Source organism: Homalodisca vitripennis, chromosome 1, assembly GCF_021130785.1.
Source record: "Homalodisca vitripennis isolate AUS2020 chromosome 1, UT_GWSS_2.1, whole genome shotgun sequence".
In the NCBI taxonomy this organism is placed as follows: Eukaryota; Metazoa; Arthropoda; class Insecta; order Hemiptera; family Cicadellidae; genus Homalodisca; species Homalodisca vitripennis.
In genome coordinates this window covers 138,685,543-138,701,520 of record NC_060207.1, presented here as the reverse complement: position 1 = coordinate 138,701,520, position 15,978 = coordinate 138,685,543, and the positions used below count along the sequence as shown (strand labels likewise).

The 15,978-nt window shown below is 31.4% G+C and overlaps 1 protein-coding gene across 3 annotated transcripts in view; it reads left to right on the top strand.

Annotated features, from left to right (window-relative positions):
• Positions 1 to 15,978, top strand: part of LOC124371949 (hemicentin-1-like) — a 383,241-nt gene that overhangs the window by 359,995 nt on the left and 7,268 nt on the right. For 2 of the 3 annotated variants that reach the window (XM_046830319.1, XM_046830333.1), the window contains exons 8-12: positions 123 to 253; positions 5,615 to 5,774; positions 10,604 to 10,897; positions 13,794 to 14,108; positions 14,673 to 14,885. In XM_046830319.1, the coding sequence (XP_046686275.1) occupies positions 123 to 253; positions 5,615 to 5,774; positions 10,604 to 10,897; positions 13,794 to 14,108; positions 14,673 to 14,885 (1,113 nt within the window). The remainder of the gene's footprint in view (positions 1 to 122; positions 254 to 5,614; positions 5,775 to 10,603; positions 10,898 to 13,793; positions 14,109 to 14,672; positions 14,886 to 15,978) is intronic. The other variant, XM_046830325.1, reaches the window with a different exon arrangement.

Genomic DNA, 15,978 nt, shown 5'->3' with positions numbered 1-15,978 from the left:
CATTACATAAAGTTGCAATCGGCAACCTTTTGGAAAGAAATCAATAAGCCGTTGCACTTTGTAACATCGCATGGTGAAATAATCTGTAAGATCTAATCATAATGGAAGTGTATATGTTCTAGATGTTCCAATCGTCTCCCTGGAGTTAGGTGGAAATGTGAATGCAACTGCAATACAGGAGAGCATGGACGTGTATTTTGAGTGCAATATCAAATCCAACCCTTGGGTGTATCAGATCACGTGGCTTCACAACGTAAGTCATTGTACTGGGGCTTTGAATAAGCTAACACGTTAAGAATATTTCGAATGATATAATACCAACAGTTTTCATTGAAATGTAATTCTTCTTAAAATGTATGTCATAGCATCTGATTTAACTGGGATTCTAAAGAGAAATAGCATTACCATATTAGATATATTGATATAGTTATGCTTAAAACTATTTTGAGAAGTAAACTAAAAGTAAACTTTACTAATATTCTAGAAGCTAGAAAGAGCGATTAAGGGGCTCCAATAGTCGGTAGAAATATGTGTTCGAGTCCCAGAAAGTAATATTCAATATTCGTTTTTAATTTTACTATAATTACACTATCATCATACCAATAAAGGATGAATGGGCAGAGAAGAATAAAATCTAAATAAATAAAAGATAAAATTACTTCTCTTTTTACGGCTTATATTTTTTCTCCATATATATATATCTCAAGTTAAAATATTTAAAATTTAAAGCAATATTAACCTATTAGCTCTTAAAATTTATTTTCGGAAACCATGTCACTGTAATGTATATATGTAAAATATACCTAACATATGTAATCATTGTTCAATGTTCGGGTCGGATGATCCAACTCCCAACCACTCCACTTTTTCTAAAGTCGAGATATCAATGAGATGAAATTGATTGTCTTATTGTAGTTTATGATCGGTTTAAGAAAACTAATAGCCACATTTCTACACAGCAAAAGAGAAGAAGAATGTTGCAAATGTGTTTTAATGGAAACAATTCTACCTGTAATGTATTTTTCTTAAGATTACAACTACCGCAAGAATTTAAATAAAATCCTTGTGGAAAGGTTTAATTTAACAGTGCGGTTAGTATAGTGGTTCTAGGAAATAGTGTGTATTATATTTATGGTGTACAATGAATATGTTTTATGTTTTACAGCTTACAATAACATTTTTTTCCTCGTCCTTAACTTACATTGTGCCATTTCTTTTTCCAAGCCTTGCTATAGGTTCAGTTTATATGAACGTCCTACAACTTTAACTGACCATATTTTTATGACTCCCAAAACTATAAGAAGTTGATTTTGATTGGAATACAGTTACCAACATTCAAATAAATTTTCTCAATGAATTAAATAAAAATAATTAGGAAGTGTTAACATTTTCTAAGCATGTGGCTTTCAATATGTTATTTCATATAACAATCTATAAAATATAAATTTTTCATTCTAAACTTCCTTTTTGTTTTTAAACAACTATCATAGAATATCGTTTTGAAAAAATTTTTAGACCATTCAAGAGTATTAAAAAATGTGTACTTTCCTCCATGAACTCATCTTTTTTTATTCTGTGTATTTACAGTATTTTAAAGATCCATACGTTATCAAACACCAGTGATACGAGTTCTAACTATAACTTCTACTAAGGTACAAACCTTTTATAGCATATTTCAAAATGGAGTTCAACTGTTAGTTTCAGTCAGCAGCCATATCGAAACTCAGCTTACACAAATTAAAGCTATTTTTGTGCGCTAACATCAAATGATATTGATTCCATGCAAATTATGGAGTCCTATCGATCTCATTAAGAAGAATAAAAATTAAAGAACTGCAAAATTAATTTTGAAACACTAATATTAATATATAACAATGCAGTATAGAATGTTTATGTTGTATTGCTTATGCAGTGATTGTGGATGTTTATTAAATAAAGCTTTCAACTTTAAATCTTGTTTACCGCGTGATAAGAATAATAGCACTTGGAGCAAAAGGTTATTTAGAAAGATTATTGTATTTGACCTTCACTACTCCTTGGTCGTAAAATTCAATTCCTTGATCACTGGAAAACACTGGAAAACACTTGTACTGCAAATCATTAAAACTATTAGATAATGAAGGAGATCCAAGCTTGCCTAGACATGGCCTTTGGAATACAGAGAGGTTAGAGAACTCACACACACTCCTATCGGTCCCTAATTTATTTTTAATTATGAAAACGCACTCAAACCACAGAGAAGAATAATAGTTTTTCATTTTTATTCTTTATGATCCAACTGTGCCCATGGTTTAATTTTTTTGACTGCAAAATTGGTACAATTTTACATACTCCGCTGAACTCACTTAATTCTTTTGAAGCTGTTATATAACATAATAGATTACACCAATTTCTTAAATGATATATTTATTTATTTTTGGAAATATATCATACATACTGAATACCTTTAAAACCCTTTAAGATTAAATATTTTATTACTTCAATTCTGATTTGCATTTAATTATTTGAAGAGTAAAGACCTGATTTATTCTGTATAAGATTCTTTCCGTCCTGTGTAAAGTTCCTTTCAGCTTAGCTCGCTTTAGACGTGAAACTGATGAAGTAAAATGCCTTTGCCAAACTTCCAGTAAATGGTTTACTAATAACACTTCAAAAGCATATTTAATTTTCCTTTGAAGTGACGAAACCTTTACTCCTTGAAGCTCCAGAACATCCTCAATCTTATGCTCGAATGCACTAATACTTCATCTAAGATTATTATTCACCTATTAGCTAAAACCATAAGCTAACTTATTAATAAATATCAGCTGATTAATTTCCTGTATGCAAAATGCTATACAGTTTTTTTAGCGTTTTTGTCATAACGAACGTACATTTTAGTACGTAATATTTCTTACCTTATGAAGATTTTGTAATTATTTCTTCATAGAAGAGAAATGGGTTGTCAACTGCATACAAATTTAAATTTATAATTAAATAAACTTCATTGGCCAGGAATAACTCTTGTAATTAATTAACTACTTAGATTGATTAAACTCATTTAGTTGCTCTGCAGGAGTAGGCCTAGATAAATATTATTAAAATTAACATTCACTAACAGTTCTCATTTATAAGTTTTTGCACTTTATAAATTTGTAACCATTATTTAGTTTATTTATTATGTTGTAAAAAACCACTAAATGAAGAAAATTGATAAAATATTTATTATACTGATTTTTAAAAATATTACACGAAATATATTGGCCAAACATAAGGAGAAAAGATGTGGAAATATTTGCATTTATATTTACCAACAAGAAGATACGAGATTAGCCATAACAATTTATGTGTGCCATAAATGCATTATTATAATATTAAAATAAGAAATTGAGGATGAAAAGAGATGCTTAAGAAGCAATACTTGTACGTATTTATAAATTAAGTTCAAATTTAATATAATAACTAGTGATACTGGACCATTTGCAAATTCAAATTGTTTTGTTTTTTTTAAGTGTTATTTGATTGTATACAATTTTAATCATAATAAACTTTTACTATTAATTTAAAGTACTATTGTAAAAGACATATTGTATATTTTAGCCACTTACGGAAGAGACTTGGGAGTTTTTAAATCAAACGTATCTAAAATTATGTATGTATTTATACCATTAAGAAAATAGTAATTACTAATAAAACAAAATCAAAGTCTAAATTTGATCACCGTTCTAGAACGGGTAGTTGTCAAATAATCGTGTTAACAAGTTATAGTTGTCTAATTTAGAAGTAATATTTGGTGTAGACACATTACACTTATACATTTCAAAAACAAATTTTCCCCTATAACGGCTGTGGAGCCACCTCCTAGCTCTTCGAAAGTCATCTTCAGCGGCTGTGTAGGTATATACAGTCGTTTTGGTAACCTTTGTTAAACATAAACATTTAATTTCGACATACTGCTCTAAATGCACAGCCTCGTAATTTGTATAATCGCATTAAAAACTATTTACTACGTATTTAGATATGAGATTATATACTCCACTAGCTAACGTTTACGTACTTTATTAAAAATAACAGATGGATTAGTTTGAAGACGATGACCAAAAAAATTTAAGACGGAAAAGCTCAAATAAAGCAATAAATCTTGCCTTTTGTAAGGTTTAGACTATAATAAATAGTTTTTGAGCTCTATTAAGTCAAGCAAATTAGCTATGTATATGTACATTTTTTCCGCAGTCAACATTTTCTAGGACGGCCCCCGTTCAAGTCCGCAATATTCTTGGTGAAGGTGTGTTTGTTGAAGTGATATATTGTCTAACAATTAATTATCGTGTGTAATAATTTTGGAATAAAAATATTATTAGAGTGGTATAAATATAGTGAAATCTATTGCCAATATGCAATAAGTTTTGGTAAGATCTAGTCTAGGCCTACGTGGTCTTACTTAATTGATTCTGATAAATTTCTTAACCTTGCAGGAAAACTTTTACTATTATTATATTATTTACTATTCATAAAATTTTCAATTTAAATTTGTGTGTGTATAATATTAGTGAATGGCAGTGAATCTTCGAACAGACACTAAAGAATATTTTATTCTAAAGCTAGTAGCCTATCAATAACAGTAAAATGATTAATGCTCGGAAATTAGTTTTTAAAAAGACTATATTTATCTCACATCTAAATATTGCTTACTTAAACTTCCTACTTTCAAAATATTAATTCCAGTGTTCATACTTTAAAAAATATTTACAAGATTATTAGGTGTAAAGAGCTCAAATTTAATTGTTGCGCTTTTACGGCAGTTGATAATACTTTTCCTATATTTATATACTAAATCGTGTACATTTATAATTTTGAACCCAATGATGGCCTTTAATTTAAAGTGTTCTATAACCATATATTTGTAGAAACTTTTAAACTATAATTTAATTTTTTTAAATCCCTTTTGTTTTACATTGTACATTTTTGTACTTTCGAATACTAATATAAAAGCGTTAAAATTTATGTGTAAGTAATTATATTTACAAACATATACAATTACATCATTAGCATAAAATAATAATGTATAATTTTGTGAAGCACTTGCTTTTGCCGTTTCTCTGCTCATAAATTTTTTATGTTCTCATATATTCTATTATACTTAATATATTTTCGATCTAAATTTTATGTTGAATATATTAGGCTATATGAAACACTAATGGAGTTAGTAAAAAATATGTTTTATAATTATATAGAAAAGTGTCTGCAAAATGGCCAAACAACAGATTAACACAGAGAATTTAAAAATTGCTATACATAGTGTCAACTAGTCCGAAACTGCTGTAAGCTCATCAGTAAACTGATTGTATTTCCCGGTTGATAACGGTAACATCAGTTAAAGTATTATGGACTCATTATACAATTTAAATAGAAGTTAACTAGTTATTGTACCACCCACTATATTTTCACGGTAAATACTGTAAACCAACACTACCAACACCCTGAGTTTGTCTTTTCTCCCTCAAAATTTTAAATACGTAAACACAGAGCTCTCCATTTACCATATTCATAAGCTATTGTAATTCATGATATCTTACTTAAATTAGCGTATTATGACTATAACTGAGCATCTACAAGTTGAGTAAAATTCTCACAGAGCCAGGAGATACAGAGCAACTCTAGTTCTGGTGTCTTGGTCAGTAACCAGAGTTTAGTCCTGCAGGACGTCACCAGGATGCGCGCTGGTCGTTACACCTGCCTCGCAGTGAACCAGGAAGGCGAAGGGGAGAGCAATACCGTATATCTGGACGTCAAGTGTGAGTAACATTTGCGTTATTGTATTCTTGTTATAACTGTACATAATAAATTTTTAATGTATGCTTTGAAATGCTTTTCATGAAGAATATTACACTTTTTTATTATATTTTACCAGTACAATATAAGTATTTCTAAGAATTAAGTAAGGTTTTTAGGATAAGTATATCTATTTAAGTAGATCTCTACTTCAAATGCTATACAAATAATTGTTTAGTGTTACAAACAAATAGTTATTAAAATAATATTCCAAAATAATGAAACTTACCTGTTTTTAAGTGATACCACAAATAATGGTTTAACAAGAGTTAAGCCCTCTGCAGAACAAACTGGACAACCAATACATGAGTCAGCTTAGACATCGTTTATGGGTAGGCGGTTTCTCTCTGAGATTTATGTTTTTCATACAGCACAAAGTTGGTTATACATGTTCGTGTAATTCCATGATAAAATTGGCTATCATGATCTCTCTAACCTATATTTGTGAACCTATATAATAATACCTATTTCCTAATACCTAAGTGTGGTTTATTTAATCAGTGGATTAAGTCCAGTATATAGGCACAATAGCTAATACAGTTTTCACCACATTCATAGCAATAAAAACGTACTCATAATATTCATTTGTGTGTTAATTCATTTTTGTCCAAGCAGTGACATCTTAAGAGATTTCAAGATTTCCGTAAGTCAAAGATTTGTGTTTCTTCCAAATTATTGACAACCTTAAGGTATGTCATTACATATTTTACTATACTCTTTTCTTCAGCATGTGTTTTAGAAACATACCGATTTAGGAATTGGTAAGTTTAAAGGATACCGATTTAGTAATCTACACCTGAAGAAGAGGGCAGGTTCTAGTTTAAATTAATGTCGTATTTCTGTTGTTGCCATCACAACGGAGACAAATAACAGTAATCCTGTTATAAATTCTCTCATTTTATTTTATAATTAGTTTTCAAGAATATAATTAAGTCACTTTTTGGCCTTTCTTCTTAGAAGAGAGGTCCGAAAATTCTACCGATGTAAAATATTATTTTAGCAACTAAATAGCAAAGTTATGAAGTTCATTTTGAAAGTTTTATTGTGAAAACATAATGTCATAATTACTTTTAAATCTTTCCATATTGGACCCTAGAGTTGTTTCTGTATTTTCCACAAAATGGTGTTGATGAAGTAAAAGTGTGAATACCTCAAATGTTCAAAACAGTAAATTGAACGTGAAAATATTACCAAATGACTCTTTTGGCACATTATTCTTTATTTACTCCACTACCCTTCCTTTCGAGTATGGAAAACATATACTATAATATGCAAGTTCAAGTTTCAACTTTAAATTTTTGTAATTTTCCAAAGTTTTCAAACAAATCAAGAGCGGCAAAACAGTTCAAAATAAGTGAACTAGAGGAGACACAACAGAAAGATTTTGTGAAATTATAATTAAGTAAGTAAAAAAAGAAAAACCTTCAGTATGGAGTTGAAATGAATCTGAAGAACTACCTATAACGGAAAAAATACTCACGAGCTTTAATGCAATAGATGAATTGTCACTGTTTATACCTGTTATGATTACTTAGGACAAGAAAATGAGGAAAATCCTCATTGCATTTCCTCTCAAAAAGGACATTTTTGGACTATCATTTAGGATGGGTTTGGTTGAAGGTTCCTACCTTACGGAACCTACCAACCAAACGCCATCCTGTTATGGGCATCTCATCAGGTGGAAGAATAGAAGGCTCTGTGCTATCCTCTTTTAGTCAAAGCGGGCAGGAAACTGCATTACTCCCGTAAAAACGTCTTCGATACTGAGAGAGCTCCAATAGCAATCCTCCGTAGTAAACCAGGCATATTGAATAGCTCTTTGCACTCAAATATCTTAACAATTGCTGTTAGTGATGTGCTCCTCCTGGAAATCCATTGAGTTGGCCTGATTCAAGTGACATATTGGTCTTTGCTACATATACTGTATAGTAGGTTCTAACGGCAAAAATAAACCAGCCACAAGTGAACTCATGTATTAGGCTTAATAGCTGTTAATAAGTTATATTATTACTCAGCCGGATCAGGTAAAATTAAGTCTAAAGATTTAATAAACATTTTATGTTGCTAAGATTTATTTTCATATATCTTATAATCAAAATTTTTTAAATGAAATTTATTCCTGGATAAAATATACTCAGGGGCTAGCCTTTGGTATCCCCATACCCTCTACCAGGTTTTGGCCGCTAAAAGGCTCCGGCCTCTGTCCTGTCTTAGCATCTGGACGCTTCCAGCCTTTGGCAAATCCCCGGTCTTCAGTAGACCTCGTCCTCTTTGAGGCCCTGTCTTATAGCAGGAACCAGCCTCTGGAGAGGCCATAGGCTCCTTGCCTCCGGCAGATCCAAGCCTTTGGCTTCCATAGTAACATACAATGGTTGGACCCTGGGGCTGCACCTTCTTGTACGTAAAGGCAACTGTGAGCTATCCTTGGTTATTACATGTCCTATAGAACATTCATAACAATTTTAACTGAATCAGCCACACCTGGCCGAAAAATATTACCAAACCTCAAGAACAATATAAAACCATCATTGATCACTCTATAGAGCCTGATCAGCGGTGATTCAGTGTACGGATTAGGTAGCCCACTTTGAATGAACCTATCGGCCTCTTCATTTATAGCAAAGAATAAAAACTGAACAAAACACATCGGTATTAAAATCGAATATCTAGCTGGTAGTACACTATATTTAGCTAAGAACAATTAAAAATTAAAAATAAACATGGAATCTTTACAAAATAACTAGAATAAGCACAGCAGAGGATATCGGAAATAGAAAAAAATTATAGGTGACAGAAGTTCCAGCAGCAAATGCAATATCCTATAAGAAGAAACGAACAAATTGTAAATACAATTTTTGCTGTGATGTGTATTATTACTGTAAACTTATACATGAAATAAATGATAAAACTTAAGAGATCACAGAATTTTATAAGTTAGCATTATGTTTGATGCACGTTCATTTATTATATTGATTTTAATTATGTGAATTAATAGTGTTACCACTTAATTATCTGTAGGCTAGAGAGTTTAGACAATCTATTTTGTAATAGAAAATTTTAAAATTATGAAAATTTGGAATATAAAGATAAAGTTAAGGAGTGTTATAAATTATTTAGCTATAGCATTACCAATCTTTCACTTAGCTTGCGTGACTTACTACGACTAACTAATCAGTTTTACTATGATAAAATTTAGTAAGGGAGCAATATCATAAAGTTTGATTATAACCCGAGGCTCCATTCATATGTAGTTATTGGCATTGTTTTCCAAATGGAGCTAACACATTTATCAATAGACTTGGTAAACACTACAAATCATTGAATAAAAGATGAATAGGGTCTGCGCTCTTTGTTTTTCTCTGCAGTGCAGCTTTTGTTATTACTTTAATGAACGAAATATCCGAAAATGACAGAAATTCTCATACGGATATAGGTAAGGATAATATAAATTTTAAACTGTTGTAAATTCGTAACCTAGCCTAAACATATATCCTCGACAATCCACAATGGCATAAACCAAAGTAACTTTATAATAATTTTGTATACATAGTTGTTTTCAGCTTCCAACATTAACGTGTTTAAGCGTGCTTTAGTTATTTGTAACATTCCTTTACAAGTAACAGATGTATGAAAACTGTTATGAAATCAAATTAATTACGTAAACTGATAGTTATACACTACATATTTTCAAACTGCTATGAATACAAACTTCAGTTTTGATAGTTTTCTTCCGTACACTAATATATACAATTATGGCTAACTCAAAAATCACGGGCTCAAATCCTGTGAAGGTCATATACACAGATATGTTGTGTAAAGGGAAATATTACTATATTATTTAGAAAACTATCAGCTATATGGAGAGTTCACAAATGGAGTACTGTACAATTTGATAAATAATTCACGTTTTAATACATACTACCTGTATAACACAATGGAATTGGATGGGGGCACTTCCCTAATTTAACGATACTTCAAATGCATTTCTATTTCAGTGCCTGGAATAAACTTGAAAGACACAATACCAATACAGGAACATTGTTACATCTTACATTTATGAAATCGTGTTAGTACGTAGAATGTATACCTACTTTATAACTTATGTTATAATGTGTATATCTTACAGAGAACAAAACTGGCTCTGTCCTTTATTCAGTTGAACATGATTTTATTATATTTGTCTCGGCTTAAAACTTACATATTGTTGTTACGTTACTTAAGACTTGTTTAGTATTCATTCTACATAATAAATTCTTTAAGAAGAGGTAATCACTTTTTATACGAATAAAATAATTCGTTTAAAATAATTTCTAAGCTAGATGGATCGTAGTTATAAATACATTCATATTTTCAGATTTTTTTCTTTTTTTTCTTTTCACAGCATATTAATAAACGAAACAGAATTAATTTCTACCTGTCTACAATCTTACGATCTTTTGGTCGTTACTTGTGAAGTAACGAATAAAAATCAGATACATTATTGATACCATTGAGTACTTCAAATATGCAATAGACCAGTTACAAATAAAAACCGAATGTCTGAGCTCTGGTCAACTTAGGAACAAAATATAATTTTAAACCTCTATGGTATAATATTTTTCCCCAAAATATCACCTTGATTTAACTTCAAGCCTAATTTTTACAATTGTTTTACTGGTCAACTCAAGATGATTTTCTATGATAATCCAGGTTTCACTGACATTTGTGTGTTACTTATAATATTATTATACGGTAATGATAATCACTAGGCCTCAGTCACTCGATTGCATGTGTTGTGGTTACAATGTTGCAGTCCCGCCAGTGTGCAGGCAGGAGCCGGTGAGACTGGTAGGTGTGGCCCGTATGGAGACCGTGAGGGTCCTGTGTGAGGTGGAAGCTAACCCCGGGGATGTCCAGTTCTCCTGGATGTTCAACAACAGCGCGGGTAGCCGGGATCTGCCTCCTAGTAACTGGACATCTGACAGGACTCGCAGCACTGCCAGCTACACTCCCAGGACCGAGGGGCAGTACGGCTCATTGCTCTGTCGAGCTAGGAACCGCCTGGGACTACAGGCTGTCCCTTGTGTTATTAACATTGTGCCAGCTGGTAAGTTTCCGTATAATATGTATATAAAGTAATTTTTCACAAACTATAAAATTATAGAGTTAAGAAAGGTTAGTCATAAGTTAAATTGTACCTACAGTTTTACCATACGAAACTCCTGATTCAGTTGTTACCTTCAATTATTATTAAGAAGTGTCAATTAGCTTGAGTGTATTATATTATATCAGCGACTATTTTGTAATACTAATTTACGATCTTTTAACGCAGAATATACGTGGACAAATTTACGTTTTTTCTATCGATGTTAAAAGTTTTTATCCTGACAAAAATTTCTGAAAAAATTAAATTACACTTTCATTCCGTTATAAATTGATGTAATATCAATAAAATAAAAATAATTTTTTAAGCTTTTAGTAGCACATATTTTTAGTAATATATTTTAGTTTATTTCTTGTTAAAACTTCAAATTGGTTATTAAAAGAGAAAAACATTATTAGGAGCTGTTTGGCAAAGGTTTTCGTTAAATCAATGCACTTTACCGGTGCTCTTGTTAAATAATAAGGATAAATTAGAACACAAACTTAATACGTTTAAAGAAACAAAATGCTGTTAAATGTTTGCGTAAAAGCTATACGGTTTATTGTAATAGTAAAGTCATAAAGTTTCTTTAATCCTAAAACGTGTACATTTTTTATAGGAATTATTAAATTTCATCAATGACCCATCTTAAACAAATCATTTAATAAAAATGGTTGAATGAAATGTAAAAGTAAACAAATCTTCCAAAGAGTGATAGGAAAATATATTTAGCACTTTACAACCTCATGGAAAACAAATGCAGATAATTGAATAAATGTGAAATAATTCATAAAAAGTCAAAAGTTATGAAGGAAGGAATGACTACCTCATAACACTCATTGCTATGTAAGTGTTAGGGAGAAACACAGTACAACTGGTTAAACGTAGTATAACATTACACAGTGCAGTAACAAACACTCAGGACAAAGCGCACGTAACGCACAAATACACTAAGTCTGCTGCCCTTTTGATTTCCTGGCTCCTACGCTCCGCAACACGTAGCTTGATTTGTTACCTTGCTACGCTTCTGTGTTACATTGTTTGATGTTGTGTTACTACCATTCTTTTATGTGAAACGTTTTAGCTTAGATGCATATGCTTATATCTCAAATTGTCATATCAAACTAAATGTCCTTACTAAATTTGCAAATCTTCTGAGTTATTCAGTATTACTAACCGTTATAAATAAAAATAACGGTACAATAAATATGTCTAACTTTTAGCAATTATAGTGTCAAGAACTGATAAATGATAAATGATGATAAATGATAAATGAATTTATTCCATCGTAATAGTACATTGTACAAAAAAACTATTTGGAATACAATTTTAGATGTTTGGGTCAATATTCCACAAAATATCTTTATTATCTGTTGTTTTTTCCTATAAGTCCTACAACCAAACATGTTAAAGTTAGTGTCGAGAAGTGAGGCAGTAAATCGTAGCCAATTTATTTTATGATTTCAAGGCGAGCAGCATGACAGGTTTTCGTTGCCATGCTAAAGTATTACACTTTCCCAAGACATTTTTCTATATTGGATACATTTTCTTTATTCATTTTCTTTCAGATTAAATATGATGTGGTGTTTACTGTCCACACGACCTATATTATCTGATCGGTTTGCATCTAAATCTTCAAAAGGGGGCCGTAACAGAGCTGATCAGTTGTCGATAATTTTGATAAAGCTTTACCATGGATTGCATTGGTGTAGAACGTAAATGAATATTAATTTATTTATTGTTAATTAAGAAAGTAAATCGGATCTAAGAAGTTTAAATGAATCTAGAATTTTTTAATTATACTTATATTATCTAAATTCTAAATGTTTTACTATATTATTGTGTTATATACACAACTATATTTACTCCTAATCTGGCCTATCTAATTGATGCCAACTACTTTCATGGTGGAAAGACACACAAGTCATATAAGTTTTCAATCTATTTTAGCATTTGGTGAATTATCCAGACATTTTCGGGAAATGCTACCATAAGAGCGATTTTAATAGGACGATTTGTACAAAATATACTTTAAAATAATAATAAACATTACTTTACATCAATATGGAGATTACAGAATAAATCGTAACATTTAGCTTTGTTTTTGGTATCTTCCCGATCGCCAATTGAATTTAATAAGAGTGATTCATACAAAGAGCAGGAGATGGCAGATTATAACTCCATATAAACAGAATCAGTACGAAATCCATATAATATTTTATTTTGTAAGTGAATTAAAACATGAAGACTGTGTTCAAAAAACTTCTCTAATTAAATTTAAAGATAATTATTTAACGTTAAAAGGCGTTTGATTAAGAGACTAATAAAATAATATGATTGCCCCAATACTTATATTATACTAAATAATATGTTATACTCCTGCTGTTTTTACACGAAATTGGAATCTTTGATGTATATTGAACAAATGTATGGTATTTGAAGACCGTATTTGGATGTTATGAATAACAGTATAACGGAATTTAAAATGAAATGTGAAGTGGGATATTGACTGATATGCCACAGTGCAAATGGCTCACATCATGTTTCAACTTTACAATACACAATATTGTTTCATTATTTTTGTAAATCTGGTAACTTTGATATAAATGTAAAAAATAAAATTGGGGTTTGTTTGATCCAAAGTATCAACATAGTATAGAGTAAATTATAAAAAAAACAATATTATTTTTAAATATTTACTCTTTATCTAAAAACACTGGTACCTGATAAACATCATTATTATATAAAATACCATTCACATTGGTATATACAAATAATAGAAATGAGTGTTCGAAGTAAAAATTTTACTATTTGTTTATTTTTGCTCTGACTATACCTGTAATGATATTCCACTTACCAGGGAAGCCTGATGGCGTAAGCAACTGTTCTATTGTGAACCAGACGGAAGAGGCCCTGCAGGTCGAATGTGAACAGGGGTTCGACGGCGGGTTGCACCAGCAGTTTGTCCTCGAGGTGTACGACTCTGACAATCAGGAACTCCTCAGCAATTACACGGCCGAAACTCCTTGGTTCTGGGTCACAGGGCTGTCCCCCGGGCTGACCCTGCGGTTGGCGGTGTTCGCGTACAACACAAAAGGGCGCAGCGAGGTCACTGTTCTTACCGCGTTCACCCCTAAGGTTGACCGGCAGATTGACGGCTTTCCCTTGCAGCTAGGTGAGTGTAATACACGTCCCGCGTCGATCTTTCTCTCTCTCAAACATATCCCTCCAGTTGTTGATTGTGTTAATACCTTCATCAAAGAATTTAAAAATAATAAACAATGATACAGTCACTATGTAAGTTTTGTCAGCCTTATGTAATAGACCATTATTATAGATATGCATTGAAGCAATGAGCTACACAGTTGTGTCTAGTTTTACACGATATTGTGTATATTTAGATTTTTAAGTATAAAGATAATTTAAATAATTATGATAATTTAATTTAACCACATTCAGAGTTAATTTATTTGAATCTGTGTAAAGGAGAAGAAACTGATGCACAAATACAAGTTTAACTCTCTCTAAATCCTATGAATATACAATGTCAAATATTCTGGTGATTGAAAATAGCGATGCTCCTACTATGTTTAAGGATACATGTGTATCATTAATATATATTTAGTAATAGTTTTGTGGAATGTATATCCAAAAAAGTTTAGGGTAGAAATTGTTATAATCTATAATGTTTAAGAAATGTCATTAAGACGCGCACAAGGGTGATGTCTGGATGTTTCAGCGACGACACCGATGGTAGTGCAGCTTACGCCGCTGCTTGGAGTAGTTGCGGGGATGGTACTATCACTTGTACTGATAGCATTGGCTGTGCTCGTAGCGCTGAGACTGCGGGGAGGACGGCAGGGAGAGAGAAAGGCTGGCGAAAAGCCGGCCAGTGGCAGTCTCGAGAGCGTAGAGAAAAATCCTGACATCATTCCCCTAAACAATGGTACAGGTTTACAAATATATATATATATATATATATATATATATATATATATATATATATATGCCCAGTTATGTTCAACCGAATCACTCTAAAATAATAATAATATTCTTTATGCATATGTGTTCATATACTGGTAGGAAACTCTAGTCATGGCACAGGCTTTGTTCTGAGTTAGGTTGGATCTGTAGTTTGACGCTATTGTATATTTAAATACCAGCAATTTTGTCTCCATACCGTTAAGGTCTCAAAGAATATAAACTCTTGTGAAATTTCTTCAGTCAAATAAACAAACCACACCCATGGCATCGTGTATTTTGTCTGTCACCTTATTTGCTGCTGAAATTAACCAAACTGACACAGCTTTCTGACTGATGTCGTCATACGTGTATGGAATCACTTTTATCGCACGGAATTCTCCAACAAAAACAAGCGTTGGAAGAATTAAAAAACTGCAAATGAATCCTAGGTCTCTAAGGACATAAAAACTGGTACATTTAGTTTAGGAATATAAATTCCAATTAAATATAATTAATTTCTGTTTTTTGTAGCCTCATATAATTTGTACAGTGTGGATTTAAAAAAATTTCCAATTTTTTATTTGGTACTGATATTTACAAACGTTTTTTTGCACTTTTTATTGAACGAAATAAGACAATAAATAAAAACTTGTGGTTTTATGTACTGTATTACTAATGGAAATATTTGTAATGTTTGTTAAAAGTGAACTTGATAAATTTGGACGTAAAATTGTTTAGTTATATACTGCATATTTTACGGTTATTTTCTTCGTTACAGTGTTGAAGTTATACATATGTATGTTATTTATGCTTCTAAAAGGTGTGGGTAGGCATCCCACGATATATAGCAGCTATTTAATATTTTGTTCACGACAAGTATAGCTTACAAAGCGAGAGAACAAGAAACTCTATTTATCTTATAAGCATGAATGATCCCTAATCTAGTAATATGAGTAGAATTTTCAAGTAAAGCAACAGGTTTTTTTATGGTGACAGAGGGAGAAGGTAATGGGAAACGTATGGGTGATAAGGGAGTGTGTTAGTGAAGGTGCGATGGAGGAAATATAAGAGGGAGGAGTGGA